The sequence below is a fragment of the Patella vulgata genome, chromosome 5 (assembly GCF_932274485.2).
Source record: "Patella vulgata chromosome 5, xgPatVulg1.2, whole genome shotgun sequence".
NCBI classification, from domain to species: domain Eukaryota; kingdom Metazoa; phylum Mollusca; class Gastropoda; family Patellidae; genus Patella; species Patella vulgata.
Genome location: NC_065883.2, coordinates 54,928,164 through 54,947,973, shown reverse-complemented (window position 1 = coordinate 54,947,973; position 19,810 = coordinate 54,928,164). Strand labels below are relative to the sequence as shown.

Below are 19,810 nucleotides of genomic sequence, written 5' to 3'. Positions count from 1 at the left end.
TTCTAAATTTAGCGCCTAATATCTGCGAAGATTTGCCGAAAATCAAAAATCAAAAGTAGCGTAGCTATGTGCCCCGTCTCCGGCTATGCCAAAATGCATCGAAAGTTAAAATCCAATGATTATTGTTAAAATTACTGCAATATTTCTAAAAACGATAGCTTCGGTGATTTCGGACATTTCGCATTGTCGCAGAACGTTCAAAATAGCTTTATCCTCTAAGTCAGTGTGAAACCCTAATAATTTTAACAAAAACAATAGTGTTTCACACAAGCTACGCAGTGTGAAACCCTAATAATAATTTTAACAAAAACAATAGTACGCAGTGTGAAACCCTAATTAACCATACTGAAGTAGAATAGGATACATATTATATTACCAAGTCTCTATCCTCAAAATGTCGGCGTCGCATAGTAAACGATTGATCAATTCGGTACAAGACTGTGTTGATGAGAATTTAGATGGTTTTGTAAGTATAAACACTGGGATACGACGTGTTATTGGTCATCGTATCATGGTCAGAGAAGATTATCAAGATGTTATTAAAGAAGGCAAGGTCAGTATTGTGTCAGGAGGTGGATCGGGACATGAACCACAAACTACAGGTATGTTCCTTGCATAAATTGTGAAATTTATATCCAGAGACCCCACATATATGACTCTTTGTAACACGGCTCAGCATCATGGAGATGACAAGGACATTTTGCCACAATGCTCATCCGTGAAGAGAATGTTGTCTGGTAATAGCTGGCCCACTTTGACATTCTGATTCTATAGTGTCGACTCTGGGCGATCTTACGCTGTGTTGTTCTGCATTGGATGTTAAATGCTCTCTAGTTGTTGACTTACCTTCTTTAAGTAGTTGGGGGTGGGGTGGGATGGCCCAATGGTTAGCGCGTGCGCGTTGCATCATAAGGATAAGGTCTGTCTTTGAGTCAATTGGCGTGGTTTCGAGTTCCCGGTCATATGTGACAAGGATTAGGATTAGAGTCGCCTGTCCAACCTCGTGGCTATTCTCCGGGTCCTGCGGTTTCCTCACACTGCTAAAGACAGCTACGCGCAAGAGAATTAATGAAATAAAATTGAACCGTATGTTAGTCCCCTAGTTTGTGTCGATTGGACGTTAAACTCTCTCTCTCTCTCTCTCTCTCTCTCTCTCTCTCTCTCTGTTTTCATAGATGACCACAGCTTTCTGGAAATCACGGGATTGTTGTACACCTAGTCGAACAGTTTTATATATAATAATATTTGTTGAAGGTTCTGTAGGTAAAGGAATGTTAACCGCCTGTATTATGGGATCTATATTTGCATCACCACCATCACAAGAAATATTATTAGCTATTAGATTAGTAGCTAAACACAATCCAGGTTAGTAATATTTAACTGGCCGCCTTACTGCATTAAAACCTTGAATTACTAGAATAATTTATGTTCTTTTCTATAAATCGTTTGTATACGGTTCTAGTCCGCCTACATTGCGCGAAAAGACAAAGATAAGATTAGGGTATGTCACAGTCGAATGGCTACCGCCTTCTGTTGCCTAATATATACGACCAAAATGTTTTATTAATATATCAATTGGCTTTAATTTTCAGCTGGCTGCTTGTTGATTATATCTAATTATACTGGCGATAAGTTGAATTTTGGTGTAGCTATGGAGAAAGCTAGACAGGAAGGTATAAGAGTCGGATCTGTTACTGTAGGGGAAGACTGTGCACTCGTATCACAAGATAAATCAGCCGGAAGACGTGGTTTAGTAGGAGTCAGTGTAACTTTCAAGGTTCTTATTTCAATCTTCTTCTTTAAATCTACTGACACTATTGCGTCATTCTTTCCTTTCAATTTCTATTGACCATATTGTCATCACCTATGACCGCCGTCCGTTGGTCCTTTTAACTTTTATTGTAAACGCCCTACATTTTCCAATTTGCAGTGGTTGTGTATTTTGTCATAAGGAAAAACCCTATTGACATTCAAAATGTGCTACAGGACAAATTGCCAAGTGATAATGTCGGTCATTCAGGGGAAAGGAAAAATGGCGTCAAAATTCAGAATATTTCGTGATCCATACATGTTGTGAACGTCAACGGGTTCATAATGGGTACAAGTATTTATGTTTACTAACACTACCCTACTACTTGCGATGAGTTTTACATAAATAAACATCTACAATCATATTATGGCACTGATTTCTTTCTGTTGAAGTTGGCTGGAGCACTGTCAGAAGAAGGACGAAGTTTAGAAGAAATGATTCCTCTATTAAATAACATCATCTGTAACATGGGTAATATTTAGTGCTCTTTAATGCTCATGTTTCTTTTATTATACATGTTTATGCATTAATTAATATGATCGAGCAAAATATTCTCAACGGTCATGTACTATTTTGACATTTGAGTTATTTTGGCCTTTCAACCAACCATACCCAAATTGTAGATACATCATTTTGTTTTAGGTTCGATGGGGTTAAGTTTAACAGCCTGTACAATCCCAGGATCTGGTGCTACATTTACCGTAGCAGACGATGAAATGGAGCTTGGGCTAGGTATGCACACTAATTTATCTATATTATATCATTATAAATATAAATGTGTATCATAAATCTGTATCATTCAGAAAACAATAATATCTTTTCACAGGTGTGCACGGAGAAGCAGGTATTAAAACGCTTAAGGTGAGCATAATGGAGATATTAACCTTAAATCAAAATTGGCCTAATCACAAATTTTAGAAGTTGCACACTGCATGACGTATATTATTATGCACAATTCATTGGCCTGGTTGGTAGACAAATGCAGGCCGTTAAGACCAATTTCATTTTTATACGCCCAAATTTTCACGTGGACGTATATTGTCGTCGCCCCTGTCCGTCCTTACACAATTTGTTTGTGGACACTCTACAGGTTACAATTTTTATTCGAATTTGATGAAACTTAAAATATAGGTCTATCTCCCAAAGACCAGGGTTCCTTTCGATATTGGCATAAATCGGTCCATAACTTTATGGATTATGGCCCCTGATTGTACGAAAAATCACGTTTTTAGCTTGTCGACACTCTACAGGTCACAATTTTCCTCTGATTTTGACGAAACTTGAAATGCATGTTTATAACCAAAAGGTCGTGGTTCCTGTCGATATTCGCGTATATCGGATCGTAACTTCCTGAATTATCCGATTTAAAAAAACCAAAACGTTTGAATATATCACCGTTACAAACTAATGATGGTTGAGTTCAAATTTCATGAAAATCGGACCAAAACTGCCATACAAAATAACTACATGTATATCACAAAGATCTTAGTTCCTTTTGATATTCGTAACTTCCTGAATTATGGCCCTTGATTGTACGAAAAATCGCGTTTTTTAGCTTGTGGTTTCTCTAGAGATCACATTTTTTATCCGATTGAAAAAGAACGTTGGAATATAATACCGTTACACCCGAATAATGGCTGAGTTTGAATTTCGTGAAAATGGGACCAAAACTGCCGACAAATGGCAGCCCCTTGTACGCAATTAGTGTAATTATATGGTATATCAAGGCTGTGGACCCTCTAGAAGTCACAATTTTGACCCGATTTTGATGAAACTTGAAATATATATCTTTATAACCCAAAGATCTTGGTTCCTGTCGATATTCGCGCATATCGGATCGTAACTTCCTGAATTATGGCCCTTGATTGTGCGAAAAATCTCTTTTTGTTTAGATTGTTCTCTATCCATCTCTTGCAAAATGTGGGCGTATCTACCTAGCAGCCGCTGGATGTTTCCTTGTCTCCTGGTTTTGATTACTTGGCAACCCAACGTGATTGACCAATTAAAAATCACCACCATTGTTTAATGACTATGATAATTGACGTACAATTTAATATTTGATATTTTTTCAAAAAACTATTGCAGTTGAAAACCGCTAAAGAATCCGTCAAAATAGTGATAGAGCATATGACGAACCCAGAAAACAGATATCATATTAAATTATCAAACCGTAAGTCTGTTGTCAATTTGGTTAACAATCGACAATGAAAAGTCCTATCAGATTTTGTCACGAATTCGAATGAAGGCATGACCCGAGAACACCTTCGGTGTATGATCGTTTGAATTCAAAGGAGAGCAGGCTTAAACGACGCTGTTCCTATCCGCAATCTGCATAGAAATTTACCACTGTTATCCACATGGGTCCCATTGGAGTGCACACAAAATTAAAAACTGGAGTAGACAGAAAAACGACGATCAGGATCAAAATCCTTTTCCCTAGCATTGCACACATATGTTAGTGTCAAGATGTCCAACGTTTTGTGTTCAAGCGACATTAAACACCATCCATACTCTATTATTCCGTAACTACTAGCACCCTTTCAACGTTTTTTTTAAACAGGTGATAGAATAGCGTGTTTTATAAACAACCTTGGTGGTACTACAAACATGGAGATGAACATAATTTCTGGAGAAATTTTAACTTATCTTAAAGGTATGTTAAAGTGTCATATTATTTACAACAAATCTTGTTTAACTGATTTTTATCTTCTTTGTATAATGCAAAAAAAAAAAAAAGAAAAAAAATGTTGTTTTTTTTTCAAGATACAATGGGGGTTGTTGTAGAGAGAGCGTATTCTGGTAGTTTTGTAACTTCACAAGAAATGTGTGGATTTATCGTAACGCTTCTTCATGTTGACGATACTCTTATTGGATTGTTAGGTAAGAATATTTTAAAGAAAAAAAGTTCATCCATTCTGAATTTGTCGGCGATACCACTTCGGTGGAAGCGGGAGTTAAATAAAGCTATTTCACACACTCATTCAGAATTTATAATGATAGTCTAAAACACACAAAGAACTCGGACTTCAAGTGTACAATGGGTTTTAATTTCAGGAAAATCACAATTCGAATATTTTTAAGCAAATTCAGATGCAAGCAAGACAGTATTTATTTAAAAGGGGAAGTAATCAAAAATACCATATGACAAGAATACTCCAGACGCATACCTTAAAAAAAATCAATATTGTATCTGTCTTGATAGAAAAAAAAACGTCGTTTTTAATGAAAGTCATGTTAATAGGTAATGTTCTAAGGTACAAAAAATCCCGGCATTAATCCAACAGAACCGTTAGCATTTTTCAAAGCCGATCAATGACGGCGAGGATAATGTCAGTGGAAACAACGGGGTTAGGTGTCTAGCTTTTCAAACTGAAAGTAAAAACAGCTTACACATTTGACAGTTCATTTAAAAAAGAAGAAACTTAGGAATTCCAAATAGAGTAGGAGGATAACCATCAGATTTGGAACCTCTTCACTGCACGTAAACCAAATCCATTAGACAAACCTGCGGACAAAGAAAGACAAAATAACAAAATAATCAAATCAAATGAATGGGTCAGGCGTAATCGTCCACTGTCCTGTACAGTCCCGGGCCTTTACTGACACAGGCTTCACTCCAATTGTATATAACAAAATCACAATAAAGCAGAGTAAAAAAACTTGGTATTGAATATAAGAAAGGCACAATAGAATTTTTCGACCGGTCTTGATGGTGGTTGTCTGTTGAATGATGTTTCTTCGTTCGATCGTTTGTTAAGGTTTAACGCCCGCTTCCACCTAGGGTGATATCGCAGACAAGTGAGAGGATCGTCTCGCATATGGGGCGTTTCTTGATGTCATGTTCATATAAAGCTTAAAATGGTCATTTATTATGACCTGACGAAATGTTGCTCGCCCGTCCGTCAACACATTGTTCTACTAACTCTGTAAAGTTAAGCTATTGATTGAATTTCAGCGATAGAGATGGTGCCTGTCGATTTTGAATATTTCACACTTCAGGAGCACCCCCCACCCCCCATCCCTTTGATCAAAGGTCAATTGCCATACTCGTACACACTCGAGGTACAATGAGGACAGTTCTCAACCGAGTAATGAGGTGTAGATATCTGATTTTCTTTTCAAAATTGCTACTTTGACTAGACAATACTTCGACAGACATTCACGTTTTTTCTCTCTCCTGGTTTTGAAGATGATAATTTCTAGCACTTCTCTTTCAAAATTTACTGCGATTGTTTAAATTTGTTCAAATGACTATTAGCTAGAAAAATATCTTAATTCAAATAGAGACAACCTTTATTAATTGCCCGGACAACAATAAACTCCCATGGATTAACTTTTTATGCTAGCTGTAAAGATTAGCCGTATCGAAATTCAGCGTCACAGATTGCTGTTGTTGGATTATATTCGTTGCTTGTCAACAATGTGTATATTTAAGATGCAAGAACTGACGCTCCTATCTGGCCGCATCATCTCTTGTCGTCAGTGAAGAAAGATGATCGGCGACCAATAAATGTTGAGCTGGAGAATGTCGAGGTTGAAACCAGAGATATTGACGCCATAGTATTCAAAACACCAGGTTTGCTTTTCAGGTTTATTCCTTTAAAACATTTGTTATTTCGTACAGTTTTATGCAATTCGCCAAGATTATTTTGCCCTTCTTCCGGGAATCCAAGGCACCAAGTGGGCAAGAGACCACTTACGCTAGACCATACTGCTTGATAGTCACGTATTTAAGCTTATTCGAGCAACGGCTAGATCGATAAGCAGTAGATTACTACTAGATATTACTATTATACCCACCGATATCAAGATGTCACCCAGAAGTCCCTTAATTTTACACTTATAGGACACACCGGTATGGAAGTATAACGTTGCCAATATTATTTCATTGTTCACGGTGCAAACTGCAAATGTCAGTAGTTCAAAATACGTATTTTAGTTTTACAATTTACAATTTCCATTGCTCAACAATACCAATGTCACGGTGTTAAAATACAGAATACACTTTTCAATAATACAAAATACAGTATAATAGTTATTTGCACATTACACTTCTGCATTCTGCATTTTGCATAATAGACAAATGCATAATAGAACCTTGCAAAGTAGAACATATACCTTATATGGGATGTACGACGTACGTCATTTACATACGGAAAAAATCCGGACTATGACGGAAATTAATGATTTACGCGATAAAGCCATAAGACCGAGGTCATTAGAAGGGGGGGGGGGGCAGTTCTCGATTTTGTTAGTCTTCAACGTCCAGACTCTATAATGTAATCTGTTCGACGATTAGAGGATTCTGAAAGATAATAGTCTGGTTTAACGAGACTATTCTTATTTGTTCTCATCGGTAAAAAACCCCCAGATATTTCAAGTGAATCAATTTCTTGTTAAAAATTAAATTGAATATCTTATTTAATTGACAGCTCTCTAAAACCCTTTTTTTGGGTAAGGTTAAAGAATCTTATAGTAACCGAGCGGAATCTCTCACCCGTATTCCAGCACCCGGATTCGAAATGAAGTTAGCACACATATTCCTAGCGCCAATAAAAACCTCGATATCATTATCAGGAAAATAATTGTTACCTTTATATTAGAAAATAGCATTTTAAGACATATTAATGCAAAGTATATAATAATGTGTAATAGACCCCCCCCCCTCCCCCCAAAGAAATTTGCTGAAATAAAGATCTAATAAATGCCGTGAATTCCTGTTTAGAAAATCTGATCGGCCAAAAGGTCGCTGACCTATCTAAAGGCCTCTCCGATGATGATGATGATGATGATGAGCCACCAAAGCTAGTTTAGAAGCTATTGGGTGTGCAGTGAACCTACCCTAACTCGATTCCGCACATATTTAGTAAGTTTACGGTAATATATCGTCAAAAGCCAGCATAGAAGGCTTCTGGATTTTTGTATTCTCGTAGTTTATCCATCCCTTGACTCTGTGAAAGACAAAACATGTTGCCACCAAAGCTGGTTCGGGTGCTTTTTGATGAAACGTGGGCGTACCCCTTGTTTATTGTACCCACGAACCCCGCCTCGAATCCGGTGCTGAGAACTTTTCGATACCCCAACATAGAAAGTTAATGAAATTTGGCATGTTCACACCTTATGCATCTGTCGATTTGGTGAAATAAAGATCTTGGATCCACCAAAGTTAATTAAGAAGTTATTGTGTGCGCAGCGAGCCTACCCTATCCCGATTCCCTCACATATTTAGTACGTTTACGGTAATATATCTCGAAAAGCCAACGGAGGAGGCTTCTGAAATTGTGCTGTCTAGTAGTTTATTCATTCCTTGATTTTGTGAAACAAACAAAAATTTTGCCACCAAACTTGGTTTCGGTGCCTTTTTGATGCAGCGTGGGCGCACGCCTTTTCTGTGTGCTCAGTTAGCCTAGTGTGCGATATTTTAGTATGTTTACGGTAATAATATTTTTTTTCATGAGGGAGGGAGGAGGGGGGGGGGGGGTCTATTACATATATACTTTGCATTAATATGTCGTTTTCTAATATAAAGGTAACAATTATTTTCGTGATAATTATATCTAGGTTTTTATTGGCGCTAGGAATATGTGTGCTAACTTCATTTCGTATCCAGGTGACCTGATGGCTTTACCGCGTAAATCATTAATTTCAGTCATAGTCCGGACTTTTTTCCGTATGCAAATGACGTTCGTCGTAGATCCCATATAAGGTATATGTTCTACTATGCAAGGTTCTATTATGCATTCGTCTACTATGCAAAATGCAGAATGCAGAAGTGTAATGTGCAAAATAACTATTCTACTGTATTTTGTATTATTGAAAAGTGTATTCTGTATTTTAACACCGTGGCATTGGTATTGTTGAGCAATGGAAATTGCAAATTGTAAAACTAAAATACGTATTTTGAACTACTGACATTTGCAGTTTGCACCGTGAACAATGAAATAATATTGGCAACGTTATACTTCCATATCACCGGAGATATTATGAAGCAGGTGTTACCTTTACCGCTTTTAAGACTTTCTTCATCTTATTGTCCTTAGAAAACAGTAGTTTGATATATTTTATTTTAATCCTCAGTTTATATCTTTGCCTTTTGTGCTACAGATGACAGTTATCTGATGTATGATATTATAAATAATATATGCAAGAGTTTGATATCATCAGAAGCTAGGTTAAACCTTCTTGATACAGAAGGCGGTGATGGTGATTGTGGTAGTACATTATCTAAAGGAGCTCAAGGTAATCAAAAAGCTATTTTTTATTGCACTCAGATTAATAACACCGAAAATATCAAAGTATGAAGAATTCTAATGATTGACAAATTTGTTTGTTATATAAGCTTACTTCTCATAAACAAAAACAGTGTGATTTTAGTTAATGATGAACGATTTCGACCGATGATTCTCTTTTACGCCTATAGACCGTAGTACATTTAATAGGGTACCAACTACCTAATTAACCAGAGATTCATAATTGCTATACAAAAAATCACCGAGATTCGGATGTAATTGGTCAGCACAAATTTACGCCGAGTTTAACACTATAACGTTTCGATTCATTCGCGACAATAGAAGCAAAAAATTGTTGAATCATTAACATGAAATTACTCAGGAAACTAGAATAAACTTAGCCTATAAATGCCATTTTTTTTATATTATGTCTTTCAGTCTTGTTAACCATGCTTGGTTCCAAAGATAATCCCGGACTTCCTGTACATTGCCCTTATTTATTATCTTTATCTGTAGCTAATATAGCAGAAAATTATATGGGTGGTTCTTCAGGCGCAGTGAGTTTTACGTACCAGATAAACTTTAAAGCTTATATATAGATTTTAAACCGATGTGCAATCAAGAGTATATTTATTTAAAAAAAGAAAAAGGGTTTGGTTTCAATTAAACACAGGAATCTGTTTGTGTCTTAGATCGCATAGAACAATAATACTTATTTTATCGTTTTCGATGTCGGGTCATTCTTCATGGAGGTATTGTTTATAGCCGGACGTGGTTATTGCATACTAAAATAGTATATTATTCTTACATCTGAGATAATTATGTGAACGACCTGTACATTGGCGATCGTTTACAATATAGGTTACACGGGTGGATAAAACAGAGCACCGTGTGTGGGTGTGTGTGGGTGTGGGTGTGGGTGTGGGTGTGTGTGTGTGTGTGTGGTGATGGTGGGTGGGGGGGTGATGATTGGTTTCCTAGAATGTGAAGTTATTTTTTTTTTTACAAGCTATATTACTATTTACAGTTATATAGCCTGATGTTAACATCTGGAGCCAATTGTGTTAAAGACATCATATCACCAACTTCATGGCACCAAGCCTTACATACGGCCATCAATACTATTAAAAGGTAACGAAAAATTAGGATTGATCAACCTCATTTTCTGACACGTTGTTATTACAGAGCAAAATTTAGACTGTCGCATTTTGTTTGTGAAGTTAGACAATCGAGAATGTACTCTAACCGTATGAGTTGAATAAACGTAGTTTTTGCGTTTTATTTAAGACCAGTAAACATGTTGACAAAACCATGGCGGGTGACAATTTTCATTGACCCGAATGTTAAACAAATATGGCCAACAGCTATAATTAAAAGCCAACTGCATTCACTCATAACATTTTAAAATTATATTTCTGAACACGTATTTGTACTACCGCGACCTTTTGTTTACTTTACTTTATACGCTAATTATATTAGCAGATTTTTAATGCCAAGTGACAGATTTGGAGGATATAATAATTCGACCTTGAACCCAAAAGCGATTCTGTACAGTTACTGTAGCATCGCACGCATAGATGCGCCCCTTTGACAATTTAATCATACACATTTCGCCAAAACCTGATTTAGTTCAACCATCGCGATCGTCTAAGTATACATTTAATCACCTAAAACAAAATGTAGTCTCCCTAAATGTTAACACAACTGCGAGACTGTTCTTTCTGGTTATGTATGAATTCATTGCTATCGAATAGTCGTCTTTAAAGATATTCATATTACCAGTGGGTCTCGGAAACTGCATTAAAAATTTCTTTCCAAATAAACGATAACCTGTACGGGGGTTCTCAATAAACCACACACTTATAGTAGTAATAGATTGATGTCATGTCATTGAAAACAGCAAGCCATTGTATGATGGCTAAAGTCGAACTAATTCCATGTTTCAGATATGGCGGGGCAGAGCTTGGTGATCGAACCATGGTATGTTAAATACGTGAAACATCCCTCGTTTCGTTTTAAAATGTTGATTTAGTTAAATTTGATGTGTTGCTTTGTTTTGCGAACTGTGTATCTTTCGGGCGTATACTTTTGTGTTTACTAACCTTTCGTATTTCATTTTGTCACTAAAAGTTATATCTAATATTTTTTTTTCATCTAGTGAAAGTTTTGAGATTTAGTGTTTAACAAAACCATTTTATGGATTAGAATTAGGCAAATTGTGTTTATAAGCAAAAAGAACATAAATATGAAGAAAATATTTCAATGCATTGTACATAATACGATTTTTACATAAACTGTACATTGTACATAACCGACATTTAAGGACAAGGTAAAGGGCAAGGACAATTCAGAATTCAGTGATCTGAGCGACTTTGAAAATTAATAATATAACATTCTGAGTGATTTTTCATACCAGGATACATTGTAAGGGCAATTCAGTATAAGCCCTTATCCTTTAAGCTCTCTCAAGAATGACATGTCAAACATCTATTCAGTGATCATATAGAAACAACTTACCAAAATTTTAACTTACTATCTGGACATACATATTACACTTTGTAATGCTTATTTAAAGCTTAATGACACAAACACGTACAGCCAAAAGACTTTTGTATATTTGCTGTATGCGCTATGAGCACGATTTGTGGATTTGGCGCTGTATAACTGGACATATTATTATTAATTTAGAATAGATTTTAGCGGCCATTTGGAAGAGCGCCCCCAATTTTCACCTCCATATAGATTATTTGTCACACATGTAGATTCTTTTCAAATAACTTTATGAACTTTAATCAAACTCTTTTGTTTGAAATATCCTCCATTTCTTTCAAAAGACCTCTTTCGGGCTTTTTGTATGGAGTACCATCATAAACATTATTTGAATCAAATTTTTCGGGTCAGTATGGAAAATAATAAATACTGAATCACAATATTTCCTTGAAACTGCTTTTGTTTTCGGCAATTTTTATAATGAATATACATTCTTAATTCATCCCTCGAAACTTTGTGCCTGGAGCATAAAGATAGAATAACAATTAAACATTGGACATATTTACTAAGTAAAGTTTTACATAAAATATTTTGTTATAAATTTTTTTCAATATCTATTCACATCCAATACATTGTTTAATCTTACGGCTAGCCCCCGGATCCATTCACTTTTTTTTTTATATTGTCTGTATGTTTGTGTTTTCCTGAGTATGATGTCCTGTCCGTGTATTTGTGTAAATTTTGTGTGGTGCAGTCCCCCTGCACTTACTGTTAGATTGTACTCTAATATTCCACTATTAAATGTGGAAAGGTCCAGCTGAATATTGATTGGAAAATACGATGTGTTGCAAATGGCACTTGATAGAAAAGAATTTGTCCCACAAATATTATATCTAGGTAACATATTCTATATCAAACCCTCAAAATGATTATTATTCTAATATAAATGAATAATAATCTATCCAAAATTTAGAAACAAGCCTTTTTGCTAAAGGCCCGGTCCCACTGCACTTACGGATGCAAAGAGGATGTAAAACGGGGAGAGAAAAACGTGCCCTCCGTTTGAAAACGCCATGCATCCGTTGTGTACTCATTGCATACGTGTTTCATACGCTCTATCCATCGAGCATCCGTTCACTTTGATTTCATCCGCGCAAAAAGTTTTGAGCTGCACAAAACTTTTATAACGGATGAACTTTCTGCCGTGTACGATGTAAATGCGCGACATATACGATCACCAAACGTTCCATGTCCGTTATCATCCGTTAAACGTCCACTGTATCCTCTCTGCATCCTCTGGGCATCCTTGAAACTCACATCCGCTCCAGATGAAAACGGAAAGAGGGAGGAAAGATAAGGTACATGGAACGTCTATACATCGTTAGTAGCACGGAAATAGAAAGGGTGTAAGCGTATGCATCTCGTATATAAAGGTATCAAAACGGACAAAGCGTTTGTATCTGGGATGTATCTGGTATATTGAAGGATGTCGGAGTTGTCATCCACTTCCATCCGCTTTCATCCGCTAGGCTTCCGATGAACATCCATTTAACACCCCCGCTACATACTTCCCACGTTCGTTCTTTTCCGTTCTGCTTTCGCAAATTTTCGTCAATTTTGTCCATTTCTGGAGCGGATGAAAACGGATGGAGCCACCCCCGAAAGTTTGCTCGTCCGCTGTGTCCTTTTTGCATACGTTTTGTATCCATCGGCCACTGGGACCGGGCCTTAACATTTACCATCACTTGACAACAGAAGACATGATAGCTTAGATTTTGACAGTTCTGCTTTCATCAATTTAAAGAACAGTCCATATGAATAATGTTGATAATAAAAGATGTGACAGTACTTGCAAATGAAGCGCAAAGTCTATATTATATAGTATTACGATTTTACCACCCGGTGTATCGATAATTGTGATAGTATAAGTCAAAAAGTATTTACTGTATATTTATTTACCTTTCTGTGTCGGTTACCGCTTTACCGAAAGTGTTGCTCGCATCAATAAGTTCACGCATGACTTATTTTTTAATATTATCAAATCCCGTAAATGATACCTCATTTGTATTTTGATATGAATTAATCTTAATCCGCAGTTGTTTAAATTAAAAAAATTGTATTTAAAACTAACACTTTGCTCATTGATATTAGCATAAGGTCAAGGGCATACTAAATATTCGGAGACGAAAGCTACCTACGAAACAGTGTTTACATTTATACAACGGTGAAGTGTTTTATTACTACACGTAAACGGAATACGGCATAATTGTATGTATGGTGAAGTAAAGGAAACTTTTACATATAGATATAATGATCCGTTAAGCGTTGTCAGTTTAACGATTATTCGCATCACTCGTCTAAAGATATGAAGGGCCATTTTCAAGGACGTGGAAATCTCACACTTCATGGAAACAGGAAAGCAATTAGAAAATCTAAGACTCGACTACTGTACTACATAGACCAGGGTATCAATAGAGAGATAATAGCTATCCCCAACTTCTATCGTTTTATCTCTAGGTGTAATCGCGATTGGGCAAGAAAGTGATAAAATTGAAATATTCGTTTACATGATAACACGCGGGTGTACGATTTAAAGGGGTATTGAAGGTGAAATAGTGTATAGTGAGTATATATTCTGGCCCTTTGTATCCAAGGGCCACTATTCTGTGTTAAAAATATAATATGTTCAGCATTGATGGTGTCGAGACTAGTTTGCAACAAGACGGTGTCACTTTACCTTGTCCTTAATAGTACTATGTACAGGAAATGTCGTCTTGTAACACTTGATGGCATGCGAAACTCACAGATAAATAAAGTTGACCGTTCTTTAAATTCTTTAAAGGGGCCTTCCCAGGTTTTTATAAGTTAATCCGGCGTGTATAATGCCTGGAAACCGTTATCCTCAGCATGTGCATCTATATATGAAGCGCCGTGGTACTTTTTCACAAAATATACAACCTTTGAATTCCTCAAAATTCGATGTAACTTCCAAGCGCCTGGATATTCGTGTCTGAATATATAGACGCACAAGGCAATTAACCATCATGATTACAAGAGAATTCCCAACCATGTAAAGCAAATCTAGCGACCACTTTCCGTCGATTGATGATTTAGAGCTGAGCTTTATTGGAACCGTTACTTTAACTCCAGCCTCATCATAGCTTATTTTTACAATATGAAACATTTCTACTAAAATTTGAATTATATCTAGATTCTTCTAAATCGAATGACAAATTAAAGAAACCTATACAAAATAACGAAACATTGCGAAATTCGAGACAATCATTAAAAAATTTTATATACTAATTATACAAACATCTGCTTCATTTGTCTCTCCGTAATATTTTATAATTTACCTTTTTTTCAATTATGATATTTAGCTGGACCCACTTTATGCAGCCAGTGAAGTAATTAAAGAAAGGATGGGTAAAGATTCCATTGTATCAGTTTTAAAACGAGCAGCAGAGGTAAGTTTTTCATGAAATTATTATAGTTAATTTGTTAATGGGAAATGAAAATATGAGGTTTGACGTCCAATTTTTCTGCATTGTTAATAGGTCTGAAATTAATGTGAGCAAAAACAGATAAGTTCGTATTCACTATAGTATATGAGGAGAAATATTTGAAAAGAAATAGTTTGAAGGCTATAATATAATATAATAGCAAACACTCGTGTAGAGAATACATTGTTTTAAACACAATTAATTATGGTTTCTTTGGCTATTTTTATCAACAGTTTCTAATTATGTAAACCTGCCGAGAGCTAATATGCAAATTTGAATAGCAAATAACACAAAAGAATATATTAGTAAAGTGATTAGAACGGTTTATTCTTAGCTATTAAATCAGGCCCCGAGTTCGCAAAGCATTCCCAGACTTAAAGTAGCCAATTCTCTAACTCAATATCATCCAAAGTATTTGACTTTTGAAAACACAAATTATTACCGGGAAAAGATGGGTTTCTGGTATCCAATATTTAAGACAAACTAAACATTTTACCATTGGTAGACGAATCATGAACCATAATGCGTTTCAGCGCCATTTGTAACAAGGGACTCGAATAAGAAACTATGTACAAAGTTTTATGTTTCGGGGTCAAAGATATTTCTCTTAAACAGTGATTAAATTCTTAACTTAAACATGCATTATGCAAGAGCTAAATCTGCCTATTGTAGGTCTCTCTTTAGGCCTGAAATGTTATCTAAATTATTAATTAGATATTTATTATCATGTCAAGACCATCAATAATGCTCGATGCCATCTGATGGTTCCGATTTTCCACAGATTTGAATCCGATCTGCGCTTTAATGGCCGTTGACTATTAACAGTAAAATTGGATAATCGAGAGTTTGTTTATTATCGTAACAACTGAAACAATGACAATCGAGGCAATAGTGTTATTAAAATGAGGATTTCTTGGCTTAGAGTGAAGTAATTTTACTGAAAATCTCAGCATATCCCCATTACTTGATCTATTTTTTTTAACTATTATAGCGAGAAATTATCTAATCTTCCATAATGCCGCTTTAATTCTGAGACTGCTTTATGAACTCTAGGTCTGATCTCACCATTACGCCCGTACACTGGCAGCAGGCTTGAAAAATCGGACGAATGAAACGCAAAGAAATCCTCATACGAAACTTACACTGACTTTTCACAATTAGCTCGATTTGAGAATAGTCACAGGGCTAGCTGACCGGCATTTTAGTCGAAAAACAAAGTATACTTTTCAGAAGTATTTATTCTGATTTCTTAAAATGGCGACATTGTAGGACAGAGATCTATTATCAATGTATAGATAGTTCTACATGTATATTGTGCAGAATGAGTCATCATCTAAAGCCTGGCCCACTGTTCTGTATGTGTGTGTGTGTGTGTGGAAGGGGGGTTTAAGGTCTGTCATTAAGTCAATGGCGTGGTTTCAATTCCCCGTTTGTACGTGACAGGGAGTATGGTCGCCTATGTGCTAGCGAATTATTGAAATAAAACTGAACCATATGTTATTCCCGAAATGACCTAGCTTGTGTCGAGTGGACGTTAACCCCCCCTCTCTCTCTGTATACATACATGTTAGTTTCAAGCATCAGAGAGGCACGGTGAACGAGAAGTTAAACTCTCTCTCTCTTCTGTTCAACCTCGTGGGTTTTCTCCGGGTCCTCCGGTTTCCTCCCACTGCTAAAGCCCCCTACGCGCAAGCGAATTAGTTTGTGTCGAGTGGACGTCAACCCCCCCCCCCCGTCTCTCTCTCTCTCTCTCTCTCTCTCTCTCTCTGCGTAAATTCCTTGCGTTACCTATGCGTAGGTCAATGTGCGCTGTGTGAGATCAAGGTAGCGTGTGTCGGTAGTTGGGTAGAGTAAAAGTACCACAGAGGTGTCGCAAAAGCTGCTTCGATTTTTGAAAATTTCGCCCCAAATCAGCATTACCGCGAAAGTGATGCAAATAGTAACGCCACAGAAATATATAAATATTTATATTTCTGTGAGCTGTGAGCAATCTGTTACGGCAGTACTTGTGCAGGTTTGCCTGGTCTTTTGTGGCAAATGACAACCAAAAACCACTTGCGCCGACCCCAGGATGACGCTATGGTTACGTCATCTGTAGTACAAGCTGCGTATGTGTTACAGTGTTACACTGCATCAATGTGGCGTCACCACGGAGTCACCTTACGCCCTACCTACACCCGTGTGACACAGGCTTTGCAAATAGAATTTCTGAATGAACATGGCTTAGTGCGTAAAGTTATTATATGTATCCAATACTTCTCGGTAACATTGGGTAGAACGTTGGCTCTCTAAGCTGCGTTGGCAGATAAATGTCATTGGTTTTTTCCAGTGTGGTTCTCCCTTGTCAGTGGTGTAGGACGGAGTGCCCGGCAAGGGACAATATATAGTCGTTCCGATGGAACGAAAAACCGACGTCCCGTGTACACATTGGCGTGCACGTAAAAGAACCCCTGACAGTTGGAATTCGAAATAAGAGTGAGGCAAAATTTCCCTCATAGCACACTGCATGGCGTATGCCCAGTAGGAGCAGAACAGTAAAACGTTAAACACATTTTCATTTGATTTGATTTGATTTATACAGAGTAAAAAGTTCGTCAACATGTTGAAAACTCAGCACTAGGAAAATAACACACCACTTTTGTTACGATAATATTTGAGTTATAATTCAAATTCTATCATTACATCAACATGATGCGGATGGCACTCATTCGACTTATCCTGGGGAGTCGATCGAGCGCCAACTGATCTGATCTTTCCACCACAGAGGAAACACTCATTCTATAGGGGTCAGGAGGCATAGCTACATTACACTTTTTCAGAGCCCGGTTTACTTATGTTCGAAGCACGGATTTTTCATTTCGAAGCGTTCGTACTCCTAGACAAATCGGCCCCGTTTGTCGCGACGCAGGAGCGCCATCACGTAGTGATTATGGCCACTTCCGCCTTCATTTCTATCGGGTTTGGAGCTCAAAGTACGGCAATAAACTCGCTCTAACTTGACTGAATGAAAAATCTAACATACCTTTCGACTTTGTGGAATAACAATCTATAATTCTACTGATCTTTTTTTTTAAAAATCTTATCGGATTCCTGAGAACAGATGTAGGCCTATTTTCTTCATGATCACCATCAAAACATTGAAGAATCCATTATGTCGTAAATTTTATGTGAATTAGATTGCCATTACTTAGATTTTCTTTTTTCTCAGTGTTTTATTGTCGATTTGGGATGATACGAATATTTAGTATATATTAAAGACGTCTCTATTCATTTGACCTCATTTGACGTTTAAACCTATATAATGTACATGCATTTTAGGTACTATTTTTTTTTGCGGATGAATACAGCTGTTCTGTATTGTATTCTGTTGTAGACTGTGAAAATTTTGGATCCATGTGTCGACGCTTTAAATCACATGGATCCATTAAACCTTCTAACTGTTTAATTCCATTTTTTTCATTGAAGATTCTTATATTACAAAACTTTCCTTACACTAGAAACGTAATCACTGGGTACGTTATTTTAGGCCCTGAACTTTATCCATGGGTCATGGATCATGTTGTTAGTTGTGGTAGTAGTAGTAAGGTTACGTGATAGAAGATATGATAGATTACAACGTAGTGTAACAAAAAAGAAAAATGCAATTTAAGAAAACTAAGAACATTTACCTAAATAATAACACTAATACCTTTGAATGAGATTTCTAAGTAGAGCTATAACATTCATAATAACACAACATTGTTGATTTGCTCTTTCTTATTATATTACATGCAACGTTACAGAGAAAAAAACCCCCAACTAATAACAGGTTTAGTTTTTGAAACCATAACATTCATCAATAAAGATAATTATTTATAATCTTTTCAGGCATCCGAGCTTGCAGCCCGCCAGACTGCTAACATGAAGGCACGGGCCGGGCGAGCAAGTTACGTTAGTGCTGACAGATTGAAGGAAGCAGACCCAGGAGCAGTGGCTGTTGCACTATGGATGAGAGCAATGTCAGACACTATCGAAAAATATTACTCGTGAACAAACACCAAATGTGCAATATTGAAATTGAAGACATTAAAATGATATTTTCCGTCCGTCATTTGTCTTTCTTAAAGGGACAATAACACTCTTGCTGGCTTGACAGCTCCAGAAAATAAAAAATAGCCTTATTCTAAGTACTAGATGTGTTAGTGTCCTACCTGTTGCTTAAATTATCCATTAAATCTTATTTTACTTGTCCAGAGGGTTCAAAAATATGTTTAAATCAAAGTTACATTTGAAAAGCTTTACGTCAGGCTTTTCAAATCATTTAGTTGAATTTTTCCAATTTTTTAAATTAGATGTGTTAAGATGAAATTTGTATCATCAATTAATTGGAATATTGTAAAATAGTGCAATTTGTTGACCAGAATAAAGATTGGTACATATTATTCAGTTACAACTAGAGTGGTATTGAGCCTTTAACCAATCCGATTTCTCCTAATGTGCTTTAATAAGTCGTCTTGACTAAACCGAATGGCAGGATTGATTTCATAAATTTTGTATGAATCTTCTGAGGATGTTCAAGATTAAAATTTGTCACAATAAAAGGACTGGATCCCATATAGGTGAAAACAGGTTATGGGCATCCCAGAGGAGCAAATAGCTGAGACATGGCGACTTGACTGAACAAATTGGGCTAATTACGACTTGTTCTCCAAAACTTATTGATGAATTTCAATCATTTTCTTTACGTATGTTGATTGGGCGATGCTTGACCACAGCTGTTGCCGGAATGGTGCTTATAC

The 19,810-nt window shown here is 36.5% G+C and overlaps 1 protein-coding gene across 4 annotated transcripts; it reads left to right on the top strand.

The window, feature by feature from the left end:
- The first annotated feature begins 332 nt into the window (after positions 1-332).
- LOC126821117 (triokinase/FMN cyclase) lies at positions 333-19,453 on the top strand. 4 transcript variants are annotated; one of them, XM_050549444.2, is made up of 16 exons: positions 341-602; positions 1,255-1,365; positions 1,593-1,777; positions 2,203-2,281; positions 2,453-2,542; positions 2,637-2,671; positions 3,896-3,980; positions 4,371-4,463; positions 4,574-4,690; positions 6,246-6,386; positions 8,915-9,049; positions 9,478-9,596; positions 10,067-10,170; positions 10,986-11,019; positions 14,910-14,996; positions 18,900-19,453. In XM_050549444.2, exons 1-16 carry the CDS (start codon positions 395-397, stop codon positions 19,059-19,061), a joined length of 1,785 nt encoding a protein of 594 aa, XP_050405401.1. In that variant the 5' UTR covers positions 341-394; the 3' UTR covers positions 19,062-19,453. The 4 variants fall into 4 exon arrangements, with proteins under 4 accessions (XP_050405404.1, XP_050405403.1, XP_050405401.1 ...); XM_050549446.2 differs by lacking the exon at positions 10,986-11,019 and having other exon boundaries at positions 337-602; positions 18,900-19,117; XM_050549445.2 differs by lacking the exon at positions 341-602 and having other exon boundaries at positions 1,234-1,365.
- Positions 19,454-19,810: the final 357 nt, after the last annotated feature.